This window comes from Anneissia japonica, unplaced genomic scaffold (genome assembly GCF_011630105.1).
Source record: "Anneissia japonica isolate Jap-2015-1 unplaced genomic scaffold, ASM1163010v1 scaffold287729_len363858_cov192, whole genome shotgun sequence".
Classification (NCBI taxonomy): Eukaryota; Metazoa; Echinodermata; class Crinoidea; order Comatulida; family Comatulidae; genus Anneissia; species Anneissia japonica.
In genome coordinates, this window is record NW_022733453.1 from 342,729 (window position 1) to 365,000 (window position 22,272).

The 22,272-nt window shown below is 34.8% G+C and overlaps 1 protein-coding gene and 1 long non-coding RNA gene across 2 annotated transcripts in view; one reads left to right on the forward strand and one right to left on the reverse strand.

Annotated features, from left to right (window-relative positions):
- The window catches only part of LOC117116190 (uveal autoantigen with coiled-coil domains and ankyrin repeats-like), a 32,766-nt gene extending 11,967 nt beyond the window's left edge, over positions 1 to 20,799 (reverse strand). Inside the window, exons 1-6 of the mRNA XM_033260190.1 lie at positions 20,782 to 20,799; positions 20,327 to 20,475; positions 19,365 to 19,724; positions 15,032 to 15,211; positions 14,680 to 14,722; positions 13,077 to 14,101 (exon numbers count right to left, since the gene is read on the reverse strand). Of these exons, the coding sequence (XP_033116081.1) occupies positions 13,077 to 14,101; positions 14,680 to 14,722; positions 15,032 to 15,211; positions 19,365 to 19,724; positions 20,327 to 20,475; positions 20,782 to 20,799 (1,775 nt within the window). The remainder of the gene's footprint in view (positions 1 to 13,076; positions 14,102 to 14,679; positions 14,723 to 15,031; positions 15,212 to 19,364; positions 19,725 to 20,326; positions 20,476 to 20,781) is intronic.
- Positions 2,833 to 5,590, forward strand: LOC117116195. Its single transcript, XR_004446699.1, has 3 exons — positions 2,833 to 2,961; positions 4,819 to 4,982; positions 5,371 to 5,590. It is a non-coding gene; the product is annotated as an uncharacterized LOC117116195 (long non-coding RNA).
- Positions 20,800 to 22,272: the final 1,473 nt, after the last annotated feature.

Below are 22,272 nucleotides of genomic sequence, written 5' to 3' on the forward strand. Positions count from 1 at the left end.
AAGCTAGATGGTATAAAGTGAGAATTTCATGCAAGCATGATTGGAAACAATAGGCTGGGTGAGATTAGTATAAACAGCCTAAACAAGTAAACAGGAAGGCCAAAACTAAACTTTAGAGGCAAGCCTCATATACATATATATATATATATGTATATATGTTGGGTCAAATTTGCGTGGAGGTTGAAAAATACAGGGAAGTCATAATGGCCCAAAATAGTGATTTTAGTAATGTAATTCGACAGGCAAATTACAGTAATATTTTTAGCAAATTTCTTTGAAAAAATTTTGTAGGCATAGGGCCTAGGCCTAGCTAGGTATACAGTAATATCAGTTTACAGTAGTTTGGAACGATATCAGGAGTGGGGGTGGTGGCAGTGGCCTACTAGGACTACAATTTATTTGAAGCTATCTTGGGTCCGATTGTCCACACCAGTTGGGCCCAATCATCTGTCACCTGAAGTTTTCATTACGATGATCAAGAACGTATACCATCTAGGCCCTAGGCTAGGCTTAGATTGCTCTGCTACGTATACTACTACCGCATAAAAAGAAAGCGACCCACGCGGTGCATTCTTAAATTGTACACACATTATTAAAATGTAGTAGACGATAACAGGGACGTAGCCAGAATTTTGAAAGGGGGGAGCCGTTATGCGAGATACGTATGACCCCGGCGGGGTCCAGGGGATGAACACCCCTCCCCCCTGTGAAGTAGCGCACTCTGACGTTTTAAGGACTGTTTTGAGAGGATAAAGTGAAAATTGTATTAGACACATGTCATAAATAATATTAGTGGGCCCAGCAATAATTCTAATAAATCAACAGAATCCATGAATTTGAAAGACATGTGTCCCAGGGAGGGATTTTCACAGACTGAGGAACCACCCACCTCAGTCCCACCATGGTTGGGGCTGAGGTAAGAAAACTTATGATTAGGGCACCTCTAGATGGCCGGAAATTACACTTAAATTATAAAATAATTATTAAATTATATTTTCCTTTTTTTTTTCCTCAATCTAGATGTGTAAAAAAAAAAAAAAAAATCTAAAATAGTCATAATCACGAAAAAAGGGCATGAAAAACCAGATCACATTCTAAAACAAATTTATTCCCCCTCTCCTCAACAGTCACAAGACATACTCTGAGTCAGGTGCCGACTCGATGCAGTTTAATGTCATACCCAGAAGGGCACAGATCTGTTTTGTAAGGTTGAGGGGGAGGACATTTTGTGAGTCGGCACCTACCTCAGACTCACCATGGTTGGAGCTGAGGAGCGAAAATGTGAGGAAATAGTACCTAGATGGCCAGAAACAAAACTTTTAGTAAAATTCATTATCGTCACATCACCGTTACTGGTAGTCCAAATGAAGCGCCAAAAAAAAAAAAAAAAAATCTCATGGTCTTTTTTATCAGGGATTTTCTGCAACCAACAAGATCTTATTAATGTGTGTGATATACCATGGATATACCATAGAAAACAAAGCTTAAAAACATTGTCTTTGAGTATGTTCTTTACATACTTCAAAACTGTGATTTCACAACCACCTCAGCCCCACCATGGTTAGGGCTGAGGTGTGAAAATTTGAGGAACAGTACATCTAGATGACCGGAAATCGCACTTTCACGTAGTAAAATTTATCATCATCACATCACCATTACATAGTCAAAATGAAACGCCAACACATTTCTCATGTACTTTATCAAAGATTGATATCCAGAAAAACTTGACCTAACTATAATTTAATATATAAGCTTATAACTATCATCAACAAATCACACCTTTATTTTTCGCCTTTAGCACAATTTCCTTCACATTTTAATATTATTCATATTGCTATCAATTATCATCATCATCATCATCACCATTATTATTATTATTATTATTATTATTATTATTATTATTACTAATATATAGTATTATTAAACAATAGGCCCTAATTTAAAGAAGCTTGCAAAAGGATAAAAACCAAACTGAGCCATACAGTATCACGTTTCTGTATCTTAAAAGACTTGGCCTGGGATTTATGGATTTTTAAAAATCACTCTTATACATGTGTTATAATTATAGTAGGCCAGGCCTGTGTAAAACGAGTACTGATGCATTTTTACGTATTTTAGAAGTATTCATTTTGAGTGGTCCCAGAAAATAATTTGTATTGGCTCAAAAAAAACCTTAAAAAATTTTACACTGTGTAGAAAGTCCCTGGACGATAACACGATATCACTGACTGAACAATCTACCACCCTCGCATCGCAGTAACTACTGTACTGAACTAGGCCTAGCTTAGGCCTAATGTTTTTGTGGAAAGTCAGATAGTCGTTATGTACCCGACAGTCGACTGCCTTTATATCTTCACTTGTCTTCAATTTGTATTCAAAGGGTACATAGCTGCACAGCCAACTGTCGGGGATATGGAACGCCATTGCTGCCTTCGGTAACAGCTTACCATTCGGCGCATTTACATTCGGCCCTTTTACCATTCCGTTCGGCTCTTTAACCATTCGGCGCATTTACATTCAGCCCTTTTACCATTACGTTCGGCTCTTTTACCATTCGGCGCATTTTCATTTGGCTCTTTTACCATTACATTCGGCTCTTTTACAATTCGGCGTATTTTCATTCGGCCCTTTTACCATTCGGCGCATTTTCATTCGGCCCTTTCACCATTCGGCGCATTTACATTCGGCTCTTTTACCATTACGTTCGGCTTTTTTACCATTCGGTGCATTTACATTCGGCGTAGTATTTACATTCGGCGCAATTATAAATAAAATACCTTTGACATTGGGTCAAATGAAAAATTTGAGCGGCTGTGGGAATGAGCCTATACAAGTCGCCGTACCATCCACCATGGCGCAAAGGATTAATGGTACTTTAGGCCTACTAGGCCTAGGCCTATTAAAGATGTACTTAATTAACTTCATTTAATGCATCTTCTGGAGAATTTCGAAAGGGAGAAGGTATTATTATTTTTATATTAATAATAGCAACAATAATAATACAGAAATAATAATAGTATAGGCCTAGGCCTAATGATTTATTAAATGATAAGGGTCGTGTCTGGCCGGTTTTCACTGCCGGAGAGAGAGATGACAACTGACGAGGCATGCATGTGGGGTACTAGGGCTTCTTGGCCATAGGAGCCTAATGTTACTATATGGTTTAGGGTGTGGGGTTAGGCCTAGTTAGGGGTGGGGCCGAGAATATTCTGTAACATCAGGGCCTAGGCCTTGTCATATCACACATTAGTTAGGTTTCTGACATTGCCCTAGATTTTATAATTAAGCATCACAACTCCCCATTTTTGTTTACTTAATAAATATAAACTAGGCCTAGGGCCTAGGTCACAGGCGTGGCCTATAGGCCTATGGCAGGACGTTATTTGACAGGTTATTAATTATTTTACAACCACACAAATGACTGCTAATACATGGCCAAAAATGTATTTTTTAAGCGACTTTTTGAGATTTTTGGCTTAGGGGCATCCTGTGGATGTAATCTATCATGTGAATTGATCATATACCGCAAAAAATGTTTATAAATATGAAATTAATATGAGAGTTACGCATTATATCCATCCAACAAAGCAAAAAAATCCAGAAGAGTGAATTATATCCACCAAGCATTGAAGAGTGAGCAATCAACCAATCACAGAATACAATGATGCTTATTTAATTAGTTCCCTAGCTGGTGGAAGGGCATAATAGTGTATAATAGTATACTTTGATCTGAGTACAATTAATAAAAGAAGAATGTATTGTTCTTCATCTTTTAAAGAACAAGTTGCAATATGACCATGACCAAATTGTGGACATAATATAAATTTTAGTCTATAATATTAATAATTATTATTGTAACTAAGACCATTCAACAAACAAAATAAAATACATACATATCAAACTTCAAAATGTTTTACTTAGACTTTCCAATTAAGCCAATGCTTGGAATTTAGATGTAATACCTATGCTAAATTTACATTTAAAATATTTAGCGATATTTAAATGAGTACACTTCCTTATAATTTAAGGAAACAGAAATTTATAAATGGGCCTGAAGAAGTGGTTTAGAAATTGGGTATTTATTTTTTGTTTATTAAATTGAAAGGCGGGTATTCTTCATAGTGAATTTAAATAAACTGATTATTTATGTTGTAAAAACTTACTAACAGTGTCGTCGTTTGTTCTTTCTGTAGTGGTTAATGATAGTATTTAATTTAAATTTTACATGTACCATACCATATTTTAGGGGAAATACAACATTTACTAAAATCAGATCAGACACATTTTGTAAATATTTTCATGAGAGTGAATGCGATAATGTTGCTAAATAATATAAACAAAAACCCTTAAGAAACTTTCTATTTTGTTTTGTTTTAAGTTATTTAAACTTAATGGAATTTAAACCTCTAAAGTCCTGGTGAAAATTCACTTTAATAATTTGTTATTTTTTTTTTTCATTAGTCCTTAAGTAAAGAATAATGCATGCATTCTGCTGGCAAAACTGGATATAATGCCTAACATTAGATTTTTCATGCTTCATTGATTTTTGTTTTAATTTGGAAAAGCGCATTATGTCCATTTTGACTGGGTTATAGAAAAAAAATATATAAAAAAAGTACTTCAGTATGTTTTTCTGTTGTGTAGTTAGTACATTTACACAAAAAAATTCAATATAATTCATTTCCATAACAAAAGGCTAACAGGAAACGTGTTTTGCTCAATATCTTAAAACTATGATTTTGGCTTATAATGCGTTCTTCCGAATCACGGCAGTGTAGAGGTGCTGCATTGTATGTGTCAGAGACTTATTCTTTTCAGATTACCAGTGACGAAATCTCTGAGCTGCCCAACTTGAAAATTTGAGTGTGACAACAATTGGTGATAAGCACCGACTAAGAATAAATTGTAGACAAACAGGTATTCCTATTTGTACCTGTGTATTGTATCTATCATAAAGTGACTTTCATATGTATATATTTTATGTAAGAATTTAAATTTAATATTTCATTTTATTTATTTTCCCGAATACATACCTGCATATTATGAAAGGTCACTGAATTTCCCAAATTATACATTGCCTGAATTAAGACAACATGCTTTAAACCCACAATTATTATAGTATAGTATTTCAACTTTTCTCTAGAATTAACCTGAGTAAGGGCTGGTATGCCAATAGTATTACAGAATATCCATATAGCTTTGAAGTCTTGTGGATCTGGCGTCATTTTGGTTTCTGGACTATCTTACATCAGACCTTAAATATCACACATTTTTTTTCTAGGTAGGCCACTATTACAGATGATCTGAAATGTGCTCCTAATTCACCTTAAGTTTTATTCAATGTTTTTTTACCTGATCTGTATTTTATAGGATCCATTTTGTCTAAATTTATGCCAGCCAGACACAGCCCCTACACCAAAAGAAAGGAAAGCACCCGAAGACGCCATGGACTCAGAAGATAGTTTGCCTGTCAGATCCATCAACAATGATAACACCAAAATGTTGGCAAAAGCAACAACTAGCAGAAGCTGGGCTTGGTAAAAAAACATAACAGTACATAACAGTATAAATCCGGATGAATTCCAGGAAGTACTATACTTCCCCAAGCTGATGGATGCTGGGGGTTTTGAGATAATAATATGCTTTGGGAGTGGAAGAAAGCTTACCCCAATTAGGGGGCATATTCACCCCTGAATATAAAAGAAAAATCAGGTCAATGTAGAGTCTATATACGACCAATTCAACATGCACTAAACATGGATTCAGAAAGGGTAAAGAGGCATAATATGATCGGTTATCAATCAATCAATCAGTCAAATTCACCTCTATAGCGCAAGTATCCATTAAATCATATTCAAAGGTGCTAAAGTTATGTGTGAATTTGAAAAACATCCTTAAGAAAGTTCTAATAGATAAAATATAAATGACAGTTTATAAATGATTATTAATACATCATTTTTAATTGTTTACTCTTTTAGGAAATGAGGACTCTGGATTGACACAGAAGTGTCCTAAATGCTAAAATAACATTTCATTCTGTGTTTTAAAGAAACATTTGGCAAGCTGTGCAAGTAGCAGGTAACTATGAAATATATTTTCTATTTTGTATTTTTGACATTTATAAATGACATGAATGAATGAAATCAATATGATTGATATAAATATTCATACTTTCAATCTATACATAATTATTTCTTAATATTGAGTCTCTACGGAGCCCTGAAAGGGACTTGGTTTAAAAAAAATATAAAGTATTATTTTGTGAAAATCTCCCCAAATAATATTTCCTTCCCTGAAAATATATTTGAATTCATATTAAATAACGTCTCAGTATTGCATTGTTATTGTAAGAACAGATTCTGATTTCCTAGGTGCTCGGATTTAACCCATAATTTCTAATTAAATATTCCTTGGAATAGCAGTCATACAGTTGTTTTTTTTTTAAATTAGGCAGCTGTTGTAAATATAGACACACTATAACATCAGAAGTTGTTGGCCATTTTGAATATATAATTACACCAGTGTTCATTATTGCACAACATCTTGGAATTAGCATGGTACCATTGCTGCTGGAGAAACCCCGATGTTCAAGTCTGTTTACTTATCCAAGATTTTTGTTTTGGCGGACATTTTGAAAAGAGACAGCCATTTTAATGAAAGTATTCTTGAAATAGGCAGCTGAATTTGGCATAGAATCATTCCTAGAGATCTGAAAACATGCAAAAATACTTACAACACATGATATTATTACTTATTTTTAAAAAATTCTTAACATGTAACTGTTTAAAGTGAAATTTGAGGAAACTGGTGGCCATTTTGAATATACAATTAGTAAAGTTCCGTGATGCATAACACGCGTAACGCCTTCCTCGTTCCGTTATCAAGTGATGGTTTTATAGATTTTTAATTCTTTGGGGTCCAATCCCATAGGAATGGTTGACCCCTCATTTTAATCCTATTTTTATGTACAATCCATTGGTATTACTTCTAAAATGAAATATTTAACTTTAAAATTGCATGATTCTGCCTAATGAAACTGCCATAATTCTGCCGTAGGCTCTATACCTAGGCCTACTTCTTCTAGTTCTTATAGGCTCATTCCCACAGCCGTTAAAATTTTATATTTTACCTCATGTCTAAGGTTATATTTTATTTGTAAATGCGCCGAATGTAAATACGCCGAATGTAAATGCGCCGAATGGTAAAAGGGCCGAATGTAAATGCACCGAATAGTAAAAGGGCCGAATGAAAATGCGCCGAATGGTAAAAGAGGCGAACGTAATGGTAAAAGGGCCGAATGAAAATGCGCCGAAAGGTAAAAGAGCCGAACGTAATGGTAAAAGGGCCGAATATAAATGCGCAGAGAGCATTGCGGTGTTTGGGAGTAATGTACACGATTTTAATTTTCATTCTTTGGTACTTTATTTTTGAATAAGATGCTCCACTTGGCCTCGTTTTGGCTACAATAGTTTAATAATTTGTTATTGCCATTACTCACTATCATTAATGAAATAATAGTAAGTCAGAGGGCTTATTAATATGTAATATGTATACTAAGCCTGAAGGTGGCGCTTTACTACGACGGCCATCTTGGATGGTACACATACATAAATCTGCATTGCTGCGCCATCTTGTCAACACTCTAGTTGTTTAATAGCTCTATGGACTACACGTACAACAGAAAAAAACGTCGCATGCAGTTAGTGAAAAATGGAGATCTAAATGAAAAAACGATGTATTTCAGCAAGTATTAAAACATTTTTGTTTTATTTTAGGCCTTCTTCAAAATACCTATGCCACAGCAGTTGATTATTTTTGCCGTAAAACGAAAATAGTTTCATGCATGCCGATTTGCCGATCGGTTAGCGTGAGCCCTGACTGAACTCTGCAGAAAATCCACATCGAACTTCGCATCGCGATGTAAAAGAAATTGTCGGAAAACTTTTCTTTGACGCATGCGCATTTGCATAAATGTCTACACACATACGCACACACATACTACACACAATAAGAAGTTTTAGATATGCGACGACGAGTAATCTAGGACGATATGCCAATTATCTATGACGTATTACAATGTTGGCCACACAGATGATAAGCTCTTGTTTTAGTTTTGCGACGACGATGCAAATACATACGTCACCACCGGACATGCTTGAGTGAATTGAAAATAAACACTGTACTAACATTAAATAGGCATAATATAGGCCTAGGCCTGCCCTTACTACAAGTAATGGATATTATACTATAGGCCTAGGGCCTAGGCTTTTGTGGGGTTAGGTTTATACTGTGTAGGCCTAGGCCTAGCTACGTTAATGATCAAAAGTACTGTACAAGCATATCCTTCAATTGTAAAAACAATATATCAATCATACTTATATTCTTTCAAATTCTATGTCAAACACATCCATGAATCCTTCAATTTAAAAATAAATCCAAAGCTTCCTTTTATAAATAAAACTGTAAAGTTTTGTAGTACTGTAGCATACATGCTGTACCAATCATGTCTCTGCACTGAATGAACTTGAAACTGTTGCATACGCTGTGTATCACATTTCACGCTTTTTAACAAATTATAACATTGTTACAATTTATTGTTGTGTTCCTCCCCTATATAGTAATCATCTTATTATTCAGGGATCAACTAAATTATAAACTTCCTCAATTTCTTTATATTGCAAAAAACAAACATACTTTAAAATAGTAACTATTTTATGCATCAATATGATTTTAAAAATTTATTTTTCAATTTGTTCAATTTTTTTTATACTGTTCTTTCAGGCCTATTGTTTTATTAATTTGTCATCATCTTCTGGCTTTATTCCACTCCAAATATTATTGTATTATTCATTTTACCCTCCTATATTAGTAAAAGTGGACCAAATAATTTGCTCTTGGTAGGGTTTTGGAAATATTATTTTGTTCAGCAATAAAATTAATATTTATCATTTTTCTAAACTATTTCTTCAGGCATTAGAGAAAGAGTTCGAGCCATCGGGAAAGAAAAATGATTGTGAAGTTGTGCAGGAGTGGGCAAAAAAGTATGTTTATTGGGTGACTTCGTTGACACCTAGCAGAGATCCAATTGAAATGCTTGGGAAGTTTATGAGTTTAAAGAATCATATTCAAAACATTTATATAGGGCATTCAGAGCACTTCCCAAATTGCTTTCTTCCTCCCATACAGGAAAAAAATAGGAATGGGGAAAAAAAACCAGTTATAAAATATAAGCTTATAGCAGAGGTAATCTAGTTGTGTAGCAGTGGGAAGAAAGACCCACAACTCTCCAATCCACAACTCTGTTCTCCACCACCACCTGTTCGTTCAGCATTTAGCATACCAGAGAAAGATGTACCAATAGCTAAACATCTTTCAAGATTTAGCAGTCTCACGTAAACAAGAATCTCAAACCAAAAGGCTCTTTTCAGAGCCATTATTTAACAAAAGAGAAGCAGTTGTTAGTCTGTGTGGTTTTTTTTTTATTTCATTTAATTTGTTCACTCACATACACATACATAATACTGTACAAAAAAAAAGAATAATATTACATTACATAATAAGTGTATGGAAAATAAGAGGCCAAAATAAGTTTAGAATCAAACTTTAAGCCATGACCACCAGTTAAAATTATATTAGGCATACTGTACATCAATAAAATATTATAAATACAATTTAATAATAAATAAATAATAAAGTTGAATTAAGGCAGTGTGTCAATTATTCATTAATTTGACCAAAATGTCAAGTTTACAAACAAGCACATAGCAATTATAACACTACACACTACAGTAATTATTCGTAGAAGTGTTATGAAGATAAGCCTATCCAATAGTGACGTTAAAGGGTCAAAACCAGGACATAACTCCGACTTTAGATTGACAATGATTGAAAAATGTTAAATACAGGCACAATGTATACATCCTATGTACAGAGTCCAGTTAGAATATGTAATTATGCATCAAATTGATATATTATTATTACTATTATTATTATTATTATCATATACATACATACATACAAACATATATTTGAATAGTTTCGTATGATATGTCATATAATTCAGCTTGTCAGACGGTCTTTAAGGCACAATGCTACATCACCTTCGTTAGACCCACTCTTATATATGCCTCTGCCGCTTTAGCTCCTCACACACAAGCCAATATCAATATACCTGTATATATACACTTTTGTATTAACAAAATAACATTATTTAATTCAAGATTTGAAAAAGATGACATTTATCAACTTTATGATGTTTTAAGAATTCCGCATGAAGGGCGATGCAAAAATGGATCCGTATTTGATGGAATCGAGGCATTTTGTATGTTTTTTTATTGTTTTGCGTATCATGTCGATATGCAGACATGGTTCCAAACTTCGGTTGGTCAAAACAGAGTTGTTAGGGCAACGTGCAAAATCGTGGACATCATTATTTACGACTATTGTAACCATCTTTTGGAAACTCTCCAACAGCCATGACTTGCTCCAGATAAGCTCCAAGAATTTTGTAATGTTATTCAAACTAAGGGCGCACCGCTCAACAACTGTTGGGGTGGGGGGTTCATAGATGGGACCGTTCGACCCGTTTGTAGACCTGTACAGTCACAAAGAATTATGTAAAATGGACTTTCATGAATTCATGGTAATAAATTTCAGTCTGCTGTCGCTCCGAATGGATTAATCGCAAACCCCGGCTCTACGAATTATATTTGTAGCTAAAAACATTTGAATTGAGCATCTCTTTCACTAAATCATTGTCCATTTCTTCATCCCATCTAAATAGGAAAAAATAAATTTAAATTCATTGAAAATTTATTAAAAAATGACATTTGTTGATAAAGTTTACTCAAGAATAAATTTCAATTATTGCATACATTTGATGTGAGGGGCTTAGTATTTGAGGTCATCATAATAGTACTCATTTTTAAGAGATACATTAAATCCTCATTTTATTAGTAGAAAAAAAGAAATAAAAAATTAAGATGTTTTTTATTGTGCAAAGTAGCAAAAACTTTAATAGGTTTGAGTTAAATATTGGCAGTGGTATTGAAGGAATATATACGGTAATATTTGTTCATTTACATTGACATATCACTAATACCTTTTGATCTTTTTTGTTGCTGATTCTTGACCTGCTGATGTGGCCAATGGTGCTCCTAAAATTGATAAAATTATACATTGATTGAAATATTATTTGTATTTATTATTTTAAATTATTATTTTATTATTTTAATTGTTTATTATTATTTAATATTATTATTATTAACAGTGTTATTGTTGTTGTTATTATTATTATTAATATTTGGTTACTTTATTATTTTTGTTATTTATTATTATTGATATTTATTATGAATTTTTACTATTATTATTATTATTACTATTATCTATTTGAGTTTATTACAAACAAGTAGTTTTGCCTGCCGTGGTGACCGTATTCTAAGACAAGATCAATAAGAAAAACTTACTAGTACAAATCAGCCTATCTTGAAAACTTACAACAATGGGTATTGCTCCTGGTGTTTGTCCATCTGAAACAGATACAGTAAGCGTGTACAAAACTGGTAAAAAAGATAGACTCAAAATGTGTGTTGTAAAATGCATGAAGGTACAGTATTACAATATTAACAAAAAAAAGAGAAAGAAATCTCTACCCAAAACACACACCCAAAAAACGAACATACCTAGGCCTCAGGCCCCTATAAAATATCTAGACCTAAATAAAACAACACATTACTTAAATCCAATTTAATAAAAAAGTAGTAATATAGGCCTTAAATTACATGCAAAAAGCTGTTGGATAGAGTTGATTCCAGAACTTGCAGTTGTAGTGGGTAGAGTACTATTGAACATTAATCTGAAAAAGTAAAATCAATGAATATTTACTAACTTAGGTACAGTATGTCATTTATTTCTTAGGCCCTAGCCTAGCCCTAGGCCATGCCTAATTATAGGATTAATAAATAGCCTGATGCAGCTGCTTTTTCTTATCTAATTTGTTTTTATATTTTTTCTTCAATCCATATATTCTTGTAGGGCTTTATGTCTCTATGGTAGTAGTAGTAGTATGTAGGATACTAGACCTACATAGGCCTAATATAGACCTAGCCTTGGCCTATACTACTAGGCCTAGGCTAGGCCTTTATATTATTATTAATAGGCCTAGGTCTACACTATATTTTGGTCTAGGTCTATGGGGTGGGTGTTCGTGAAGTTTATCTGGATAAAAGCAAGCAAACAAAAATAAAAGTGATATACCTATACCATTATCAATCATTGAAACAAAAGTAATCATATTCATATATAACGTTTAAACTTACAATTTTCTAGCCATATTTTCTTGGTGAACAACAAAGCCCAGCAAGAGATTCGCGAGCTTGAAAATGAATCTAGTGTTGACCTGGTGTTGACCGACTGCCAATTGACGTACTGTGATTGGTCAGAAGTGTATGTCTGTGACGATGGATTCCCGGCTGATTTCACGTCTTCTACGAATGAACTCGACGAAACCCAAGCATTATAAATATAATTACGCATGCGCATATGCCTTACATTAACGTCATACCGTTCTAGATCTAAATCTCGCTAATAAAAAACAAAAGATATGTGAAGAGTGATTACAATAGTTCCTATTGCATTACATGCATAGGAACTAAAAAATGAAAACCAAGATGGGTTTCAAACTCACAAATTTTGGTTCTTAAAAACACATCCTTTACCGAACGCGCCATCCATGCAACGTGCCGAACTAGTGGTATTGGCAGTAATGTACAGTCCTTGCTAAAACACCTCTTTTGATTTGTAGGTGTAAGGGGAACCTTGGGGTAAAACATAAAAGGACGACAAAGAAAGTTTTTTTGGAAATCACCTCCAAAACTTTCTGCACATTCGTTCAAATCTGGTGACGCTGGACGCCTTTAAGGTTTTGGTAACATGAATCAGGAACAAGAACAGCTGCAGTGTGTGCTGGGGCATCACAAGTTTGTTGTAAAGAAAATTTGTAAGTTTTCAAGATTTTGAAAGAAAGTTTATTGATAATAATTTGAATTGTAATGGCCAATAAAAAAATGAAATCTAACCTCTTCTTCAAATTAACAATCTCTTTCTCATGTTGCTTAGATCTCTTCTGATCTTCTTCAAACTTCTTTTCAGCATTTTTAATAGACTTTTTTAGGTCTGTGTTAAGTCCCCTTATTTTCTCTTTGAATTCAGTGTTTTCCTTGTTCTTTTGTTTTAGATCAGCTTCATAGCTAATAATTATTGCATCACAATATTCCTTGCTAAGTTTAAGTTTCTTTGTAAGTTCTTTAATACTTGTTGATTCTTTCTCCTTGTCTGATCTCACTGTACTCAGCTCTTTTTGTAGGTGTTCATTATCAGTCTGCAGCAACTTTGCCTGCTTTTCTACAGTGTGGACCTTAAGCTGGGATTCTTTCAGGTTGTTACTAAGGGATGTACACTCCTCCTTGCAAAGTCCAAGTTGCTCTGTGACCTCTGGAAGACTTCTTAATGCTTCCTCCTTGTCTGATCTCACTGTACTCAGCTCCTTTTGCAGGTGTTCCTTTTCAGTCTGCAGCAACTTTGCCTGCTTTTCTACAGTGTGGACCTTAAGCTGGGATTCTTTCAGGTTGTTACTAAGGGATGTACATTCCTCCTTGCAAATTCCAAGTTGCTCTGTGACCTCTGGAAGACTTCTTAATGCTTCCTCCTTGTCTGATGTTAGTGTAATCAGGTAATTTTGTAAGTGTTCCTTTTCAGTCTGCAGCAAACTTGCCTGCTGTTCTACAGCGTGGACCTTAAGCTGGGATTCTTTCAGGTCGTTACTAAGGGATGTACACTCCTCCTGGCTAAGTACAAGTTGTTCTGTAACCTCTGGAAGACTTCTTAATGCTTCCTCCTTGTCTGATGTTTGTGTAGTCAGCTCTTTTTGCTGGAGTTTCTTCCCAGTCTGCATCAAATTGGTTGGCTGTTCAGCGGTATGGACATGCTGTAGGCTGTCACATCCCTGCTGGAATTCTTCACGACTAGTATTAAGGCAAGGGTGCAGTCTGGTACGTTCTAACTTGAATGTTTCCAATTCTATTTCTGCCTCTTGTTTCTGGGTCTGGAAGTCAGAAACTATTCTTTTATTCACCATATACATCATAATGAAAACTGTCATTGGAATAAAATCCATTAAATAACAATTCTATTATTGAAAAAGGACAAATGATATGATTAAAATTTAATAAATTATTAGGTGTATTAAAAATAATAATGTTTCAGTAATTCTTTTATACTGATGTATCATTTTATATAATTTCTGAAGATTTTAAGTACTTTTTTAAGTGTGTTTTAAGCAGAAACGAATGAGAGACTTTTGTAATTGTGAGATGTCACTGTACATCCAATAGAACCTTTAGAATGCACAAGAGCACATTTCTAGGCATCTAAGATGAAGCATCTTAGATCCCCTTAACCTATTGCCCCTAATTTTGCTCTATTGAGAAATCTGTTTCCCATTGTTCCAAGCATCCTGGATCTGCCCGTTTTTAAATTATTGCATAAAATTAATAAAATAAATTTAATTTAATTAAAATTGCATATATTTTAACAGCCAACACTGTTTTTAAAATTTACTGTATACAATGATTAAAGTAAAAGACTCATAGTCCTTCATTTATACTACATTCCTTTACTCACCAATTTTTTTCTAAATTTTCTAAAGGCATCTTTTATTGAAACACTGAAAATGTAGAAAGTACATACTGTAGTAAGAAACACACTGAAGATAGGTATCTGACATTATTTGTTACGCACTTGCTGCCATGGGCTTTAAGGTACTGTCTACTGTAAATGTATGATGCAGACAGCAGGTAGCAAAGAAAGGGTATGTAATAAATTTAGTTGTTTGTTGAAATATAAAGTATTACAAGTAATTGGGGAAATTTAAAAGGTTAGGAGAAACACATAACCATGATTTGAGATTCATCTTATAAATTCCACCAATAGTCATAAAACAGTACTGAATTCTATAATGTGGTCATTCTCTTACTTTTTCAATGAATTGATTAATGTCTTCAGTTGACACCTTTGTGTTTGCAGACTCAAATTAACCTTCTGCGAGGCACTCTGTGGCAGTCCAATTGCATCTGCTAAGCTGTCATGGAACAGCTTTTCGTTTATTTCATCATTTTTGAAGTCACCGAGGTTGGTAACAGTTTTCTGTTCATGCCTATATCATTTAGCCACATAAACATGAAAATCAACACACAGTTTATCTTTAGTATAATGAAATAACATTTAAGACATATTTTGGCATGAAAGAAGGGAGGGAGGATGGAGAGACAGACGGATTAACTTTTTTTCTTGATAGCACTGCCAAAAGTTTCTAGCACCCCCCAAAAAATTTGGTAGCACAAGTAATTTTTTTAGTAGCACATATTTCCCCCATCCTTTTCGCATCCACTAAGATAATAAGCGCTGCGCAATATTTTATTCCTTATATTTCCTAAAAAACCCCCACCCACCCACACCTATACTGTCCCCATGGATTATTATGCAAGAAAGAAGACAAAAAAGAAAAAGAAAAGAGATTTTTAAAAATTGAAAAAAAAAAAAAAATAATAATAATAAATAAGAAATAACAAAAGGAAGGAAAGAAAAAAAAAGAAAGAAGTAAAATGGTGGAAAGAAAATGACAATGTAAAAACTAAAAGAAAGGTAAGTATCAAAAATTAAATAAGAAAAAGGATGAAACAATATTAAAAAGAAAATAGATATTAAAGGGATAGTAAAGAAAAAAAGGTGTAAGGTAAAAAAATTCAACCTAACTGGAAGGAAAGGGAAAGTATTTCATCAAAAGTTTCAATTGTTAGGATTATTTCTAAGAAAATTTCTGTTAATTATTAACAGATATACACAATATACAAAAGAAAAACATGAGCAGTAATAATGTGCTAGCTAAACTGTCTAGTCAAAGGACTGCCAAAATCTGCAGTTACTTAAGTGGATCGATATATTGATTATAAAATTATTAATTATTATTACTGAACCATTAATTATATTTTCTGTACACTTTCTATAAATTTTTCAGTATTTTTCTTCATTTGTGCAGGAAATTTCGAGAAAATAGGTCAGCAGAATTGCATTAACACTGCGAATGCCTATACATTGGTTACAATAGCCACCGGCTGACTTTACTGCAACATTTGTGCGGAAATTGGCAGACTTATTTTTAATATGTGTGGATGGAATTTTTTCTTTATGAGATAACTCTAAATCAATTTACACATAATAATTTCAACCTAAACAGAATTCCAGAGTTTTCACCAACATTTCGGGAGTGCTGAGATTTCAGCTCCCCACTTGTCAAAGGCCATTTAGGCTTTGTTTTAAGCCCGAAAAATTGGCATTACACAGTCGGCCGGCGACACTTCTTATTTAGGTTATAATGTAGCCTAGAACATTAGACCTGGGCCTGTACAACTTCAGCAAAGTATCTTATACCTACATATATAACGATCTATAGTTTCATTTTCTTGTTCAATGGTTGTTTTTATTGAAAATTATTTAAAAAAAAAATACTGGTACGTACGGAAGCACCTAAGTGCCATTCGACTTGACGACTTGTCAAGATAATTTATGTTGTCAAGTCGACATAATATACATATCATGGCGAGATAGATTATCTTGACAAGTCGTCATAGTAAAAAGTGTATGTTGTCATGGCGAGATAGATTATACTGACAAGTCGACATAATACATATTGTATGTTGTCATGGCGAGATAGATGATCTTGACAAGTCGACATAATATAAGTTGTATGTTGTCATGGCAAGATAGGTTATCTTGACAAGTCGACATAATAAAAATTGTATGTTGTCATGGCGAGATAGATTATCTTGACAAGTCGACATAGTAAAAGTTGTATGTTGTCATGGCGAGATAGATTATCTTGACAAGTCTACATAGTAAAAATTGTATGTTGTCATGGCGAGATAGATTATCTTGACAAGTCGACATAGTAAAAGTTGTATGTTGTCATGGCGAGATAGATTATCTTGACAAGTTGACATACTAAAAATTGTATGTTGTCATGGTGAGATAGATTATCTTGACAAGTCGACATAATAAAAGTTGTATGTTGTCATGGTGAGATAAATTATCTTGACAAGTCGACATAGTAAAAATGTTATGTTGTCTTGGCGAGATAGGTTATCTTGACAAGTCGACATAATAAAAGTTATGTTGTCATGACAAGATTACTGTCTACTACATTCAGTGAGAAACGTTCCCAATTCCAGGATCCTCCTGGTAGACAGACACCGAGGTTGCCAGACACAAAGTCATTTGACTCTTTGTACGCCGCCGATATGAACAAAAGTAGGTCAAAAGCCAACTGGCTCGTTCAGTAAATAAATGGTAGTAAAGGAGTTGCTTTCTATATTGTTTCATTTAATTAGGTTTCAAAATTTGCTGTGAGACCTATTTGTTTGTTTTTTTTGTAAATTTCAAGATGTTGCTCATTGAGATGCACGTTGTTAATTAGCTGCTCCGTGAATCTGGCTGAGGTTATCATCAAAAAGTATTTTATACCCTTTGTTATCATCAGCCATGTGATTGAAGAAGCGTAATCTTATTTTATAATGTATGAGGTTTAGGTAATTCGTTTGGTTTTCAATAAAAGATGTCTGCCTTAATACCGGTAGTTCTTTGAATATAATCATCATCCAGATGATGCCTAATTGTATTTATTTACGATCTATTTGGAGTTAAATTTTGATTATTGCTTGATCTGGGCCGTTTACATTGTATGAGTCAATACTGTATACGATCGTTTGAAATTTCGGTACATACAGTAGTCTATTTTATGAACAAATACGTTAAGGAAACGTTCACAATTACGAGGAGGTACAGGTAAGAGTAGCACTCAATAAAATAGTAAACTAGAAATTGCAAATTGCAAGTGAAGTGCTGCGAAGTACAACTGCATATAAATGTTCTTCGAACAAAATTATTTATGCGAGTAAAGTGAAAATAATGAATAATAAAACTATAACAAATAATATGAGACACGACCCATTGTCTATATTAGAACACTTCTCATTGGGTAACAAAGTCGTAATTTTTCATTTTTGTCAAAAAGTGTCTATAGTGTGGTGAATTATGGTTTAGGTTTTTTTTAATAAAGTTTCAAAAAGTTCTATGTATGTGGAAAATGTAGTTGATTACCAAAGGTTACAATTTTTATTTTGAAGACTGCATGGTCTAGGAAGTGTACATTTTTTTATGGGGCAAGTTTCCAAGGGCAGGTTTTCTGGGCGAGTTGACTGCCAAAGAGTGTTGCCAAAGTGCGAGCCAGCATGTTATTTGATCACTCACAAGTGCGAGACATATCACAAGTGTGAGCCAGCGAGCCATGATGTCACGACAATAGATAGAAACGTTAGCCAGTTGTGCGAGGTATCGATCGACTGAGATTTGTGGAGTACAATTCAAAAAACAACTATAGACCTAATAATGAATTATTGTGATGTTAAATAGACAATGTTAGCTATCAAAGAGCGACGTTGTTTTTCATTGGGACCTTCGTCCCTTCAAGGCTAGGCCTATATACCATCCTAGCTAGTCTAGGCCTAGAGTAGGATAAGGCTAGCACGACATGCGGATGTTGGTACGAGTAGGTTAGTCTACAAACGTCGCCTAAAATAATTGATTTTACCCGGCAGAACGAAAGAAGGAAACTCCGCTTTTCAGTCGTCTTAGGCGCTCGTTTTTGACAAACAATGACCTTTCAAGGGTCAAATTGCTGTCGAGAATATGAATTGGCTGCTTCGCAGCAAAAATCGTGCAATCCGATGTTTTTATACCAGTCTCCTTCGCTTTGACGGTGATCGCTTATTTACCAAAAATAAGATGAGCGCACATCGACACGGTTTTAGTGTACGACATCACACTTTAACAGTCTAGGTCATGCTGATTGGTTGATACAGTACGTGTAAAATGAATGATAACATGTTTTGCGTACTGCCTGACTGAAAATAATGGGCTGTACAAGTTGTAAATAATTGGGATTTGGAGGGAAACCACCTTCCTGCCGCTTACAAAATCTACTCGCACTATCAAATGACCTTGTCGCACTGAGCGCGACAAAGTTGAATTCCTTGTCACACCTTAAAAAACCCGGTCGCAAATGCGACCAAATAACCCTTAATTTCAAGCCCTGCACAGTCTCAGCTTTTCCACCAATCCAACAATCATATACCCATTTGGAAAATTCAAGTTCATTTCATATATAGGAGTATACAAGTGAGCATTTTACATTTTAAAATAATATTATAATTAATAATTATTATTAAAAGCAGTAATAATGAAAATAAACTGACCTCAGAGAATAACAGCTTTTATCATCTGCTCGTACTACAGAAGTAGCAACATGCAATGGGTGTGCAGGCCTATTCACAAAAGATAGGCCTGTGTGATCTTTTGTCTCATCTGATGATTCACATTTGAATTCTTCCTTAGATTTCTTACTTTCAGTTTCAGAGATAGAAAACTTCTTTTCATCTTGTAATGGAGAAGTACTGTGGTAGTTTGGTACTGGTATAGGCCAACTAAACATGGAAGTATTCTGTGCATTATCTTTTTCTGTCCCTGAGTCTGAATCTGGGTTATTTTCACAATGTGGATTATTTTCACAATGGTTTGAAGTACTATCAGGATGATTTACTGCCATCTTCAATAAACTGTAAAAAAAGAACATATGATGTCCATTGGCAGGATAGCCATACAGAGATATTATGGTTATTATTCTTAAAATTGATTACTAAACTACCGTACTTGCACGAATAAGCTTTTTAAGGTGTGTTTATTGAAACAGGGCGCTTACTCAAACAGGGCACTTACGAAAACACAGTGAAAATTGAGGTGGTGCTTATGGAAATAGATAAAAACTGAGGATTCCTTATGGGAACTTGGAAAATTCAAGGGCGATTTTTTAATGACAAAAGATTAAGGAATCTGGAAACCGAAGATAATTGGTTAAACTATCACCCGCTAGACATCATCCCTAGAATCTCTAAGTGAAGGTTGTGGGGTTGGACGTAAGCAAAGCAAGAAAACAAAGTGCATAGAGGATTTTTTGCGATATGCCCTTAGATAAAAATCCAAAAATATAATTACTTATTAAGATTTTGAAAAGTTGGGAAATGGGCATGTAAATAAGTTCTACTATGGAATAGGTTCAAAAGAAATATACTATTATTGGAACTTGAAAATATCATTCTCGAATTTTTCCCAGTGCCTTAACTTGACAGTATTGTTAATGTTCAAATAAATTAACACTTGCCATACGGACACTGGGAAGAAAGGAGTTCCAATGCCGAGGGCTGAGTTGGTGTAAGGGCCGAGTTGGTTATGGGCCATGTCAACAAGACATGGGCCAAGATGGTGATGGGTGTAGTCAATATGGTCATAGTTGGTGAAGGGCTGAGTTAACTTGAAGCCAAAAAAACAATTGGTAAGGAAAAATATCAAAATTGTTGAAATATTAGGTTGTTGGTAGTAGTTACACAACATAAAGCAAAAACCGAAACAATGGCTGTGGGTTGAAGATGCCAATTAACAGAAAGTTCTCTTTTATCCCATAAATTTTTTTTTTTAAATGGTAGGGAAAAGTTATAGATTACAGTATACCTGTGAATAGATTTTATTTACAGAAAAAAAAAAAGAATCGATGATATGTAAAAAAATACCCAAAAGTACCAAACAAAAACAAATGGAAAAGTATTAACTAAATCATACCTGCATGTAACTAGTCATTTACTGAAAAAAAAAATATATCGATGGAAAAGACTAAAATGATGCAGAGCTGAAACAACCCTGATGGCCAAATCGAACCAACACCCATTAGATAGTACTCTCTTATACTATATTTGTAGGGCCTATGCTTAGCTACTCAACTACTACCTAGTCTAGGCCTAGCTAGGTAAGCCCGGTGGTCAGGAAATTGATATTATTGAGACTACTAGGCCTCACCTTACCTTAACTTTAGTGATTTAAAGAGGCTGGATTGGATTGGATTTATTCAGTGTTAACACCAAGGATAGCCCACAAAAGTATAAAAGAAGACTTAATATTTAGAGTGAGGTCCTTCTGGTTGTCATTGGACAGTACACCAGGAGACAATCCCCCTACTCTTTTCCAAAGAGTGTATTGCGTTCTTTAACGTGCACATGGGCCATAAATGCACACGGACAACGGCTTAAACGTCTCATCCGAAAGACGGTGCGCTATTGTAACTTGTATTTCAGCCCTCCAGCTGAAACACAAGGAGAGGCAGCAATGGGAATTGAACTGAAGACCTAGAGATCTCCACGGTTCAGCGCACACACAGTTGCTACCACCAGATTAGCCGACTGAGCTAAGCTCCTCTCTCAGGCATTGGGTTCAAAGCCTGTAATAGTTGCCTCTCTCCTTTCGTTGAGATTGTGAATCCATAGGTCTACCCTAGGCCTTTACTATTAGTCTGGAAAGAAGGCAAGCTAAAATGAATAGGACTAGTAGGCCCTACCTAGGCGTAGAAGAAAGATATAGGCCTGCGTGCTACTTTAGTAGTGGCCTACTTAGCCTAGGCCTAACTAGATAGAGTAGGACTGGCCTTTTTTATAAGTTAATTAGCCTAAACTAAGGTTAAAGCTAAGTAGGCCTAGGCTATGCTAGGCCACCACTCACACACCGACAAATGGAAACATTGAGTGAGAGGAGGCAGTCTCCACGAATATTAACTCATCGCCTCCTTATACCACTAAGGTAAGAATCACTTCCACTACCTAGCTACAGGATAAACCTAGGCAGGCCAGGCCTAGTAGTAGAACTAGAACCTAGGCCTAGCCTAGTAGTAGTAGGCCTAGCCTACCTACTACTAGGCCTAGGCCTAGCCGTACTAGCTACTAGGACTACTAGGCTACTTACAACAGTACTTATTCTGCTGGGTCTTTACTCTGACGTTTTTCCCGGTCCTTCCCTTTTTCGAGTTATTTACAACTCGGGTCAGCCCCAGATACTTACCAGCACTAAAGAGATACAATTTTTGTACGTCCAGGCTTTCTGCACCCACACAAAAAATATCTTTATTTATTCTTGGAACTACACGGATAGCAAAGATCGTATACGCTCTATAATCTTTGCTACAGGAGCATGAGCAAAGATCGCAAGATAGGTAACTCCTAGGTTGTGACTTAATTCCCGGTCATATTTGACTCCTTTCAATGATCACGTCACACTACAGCAAAT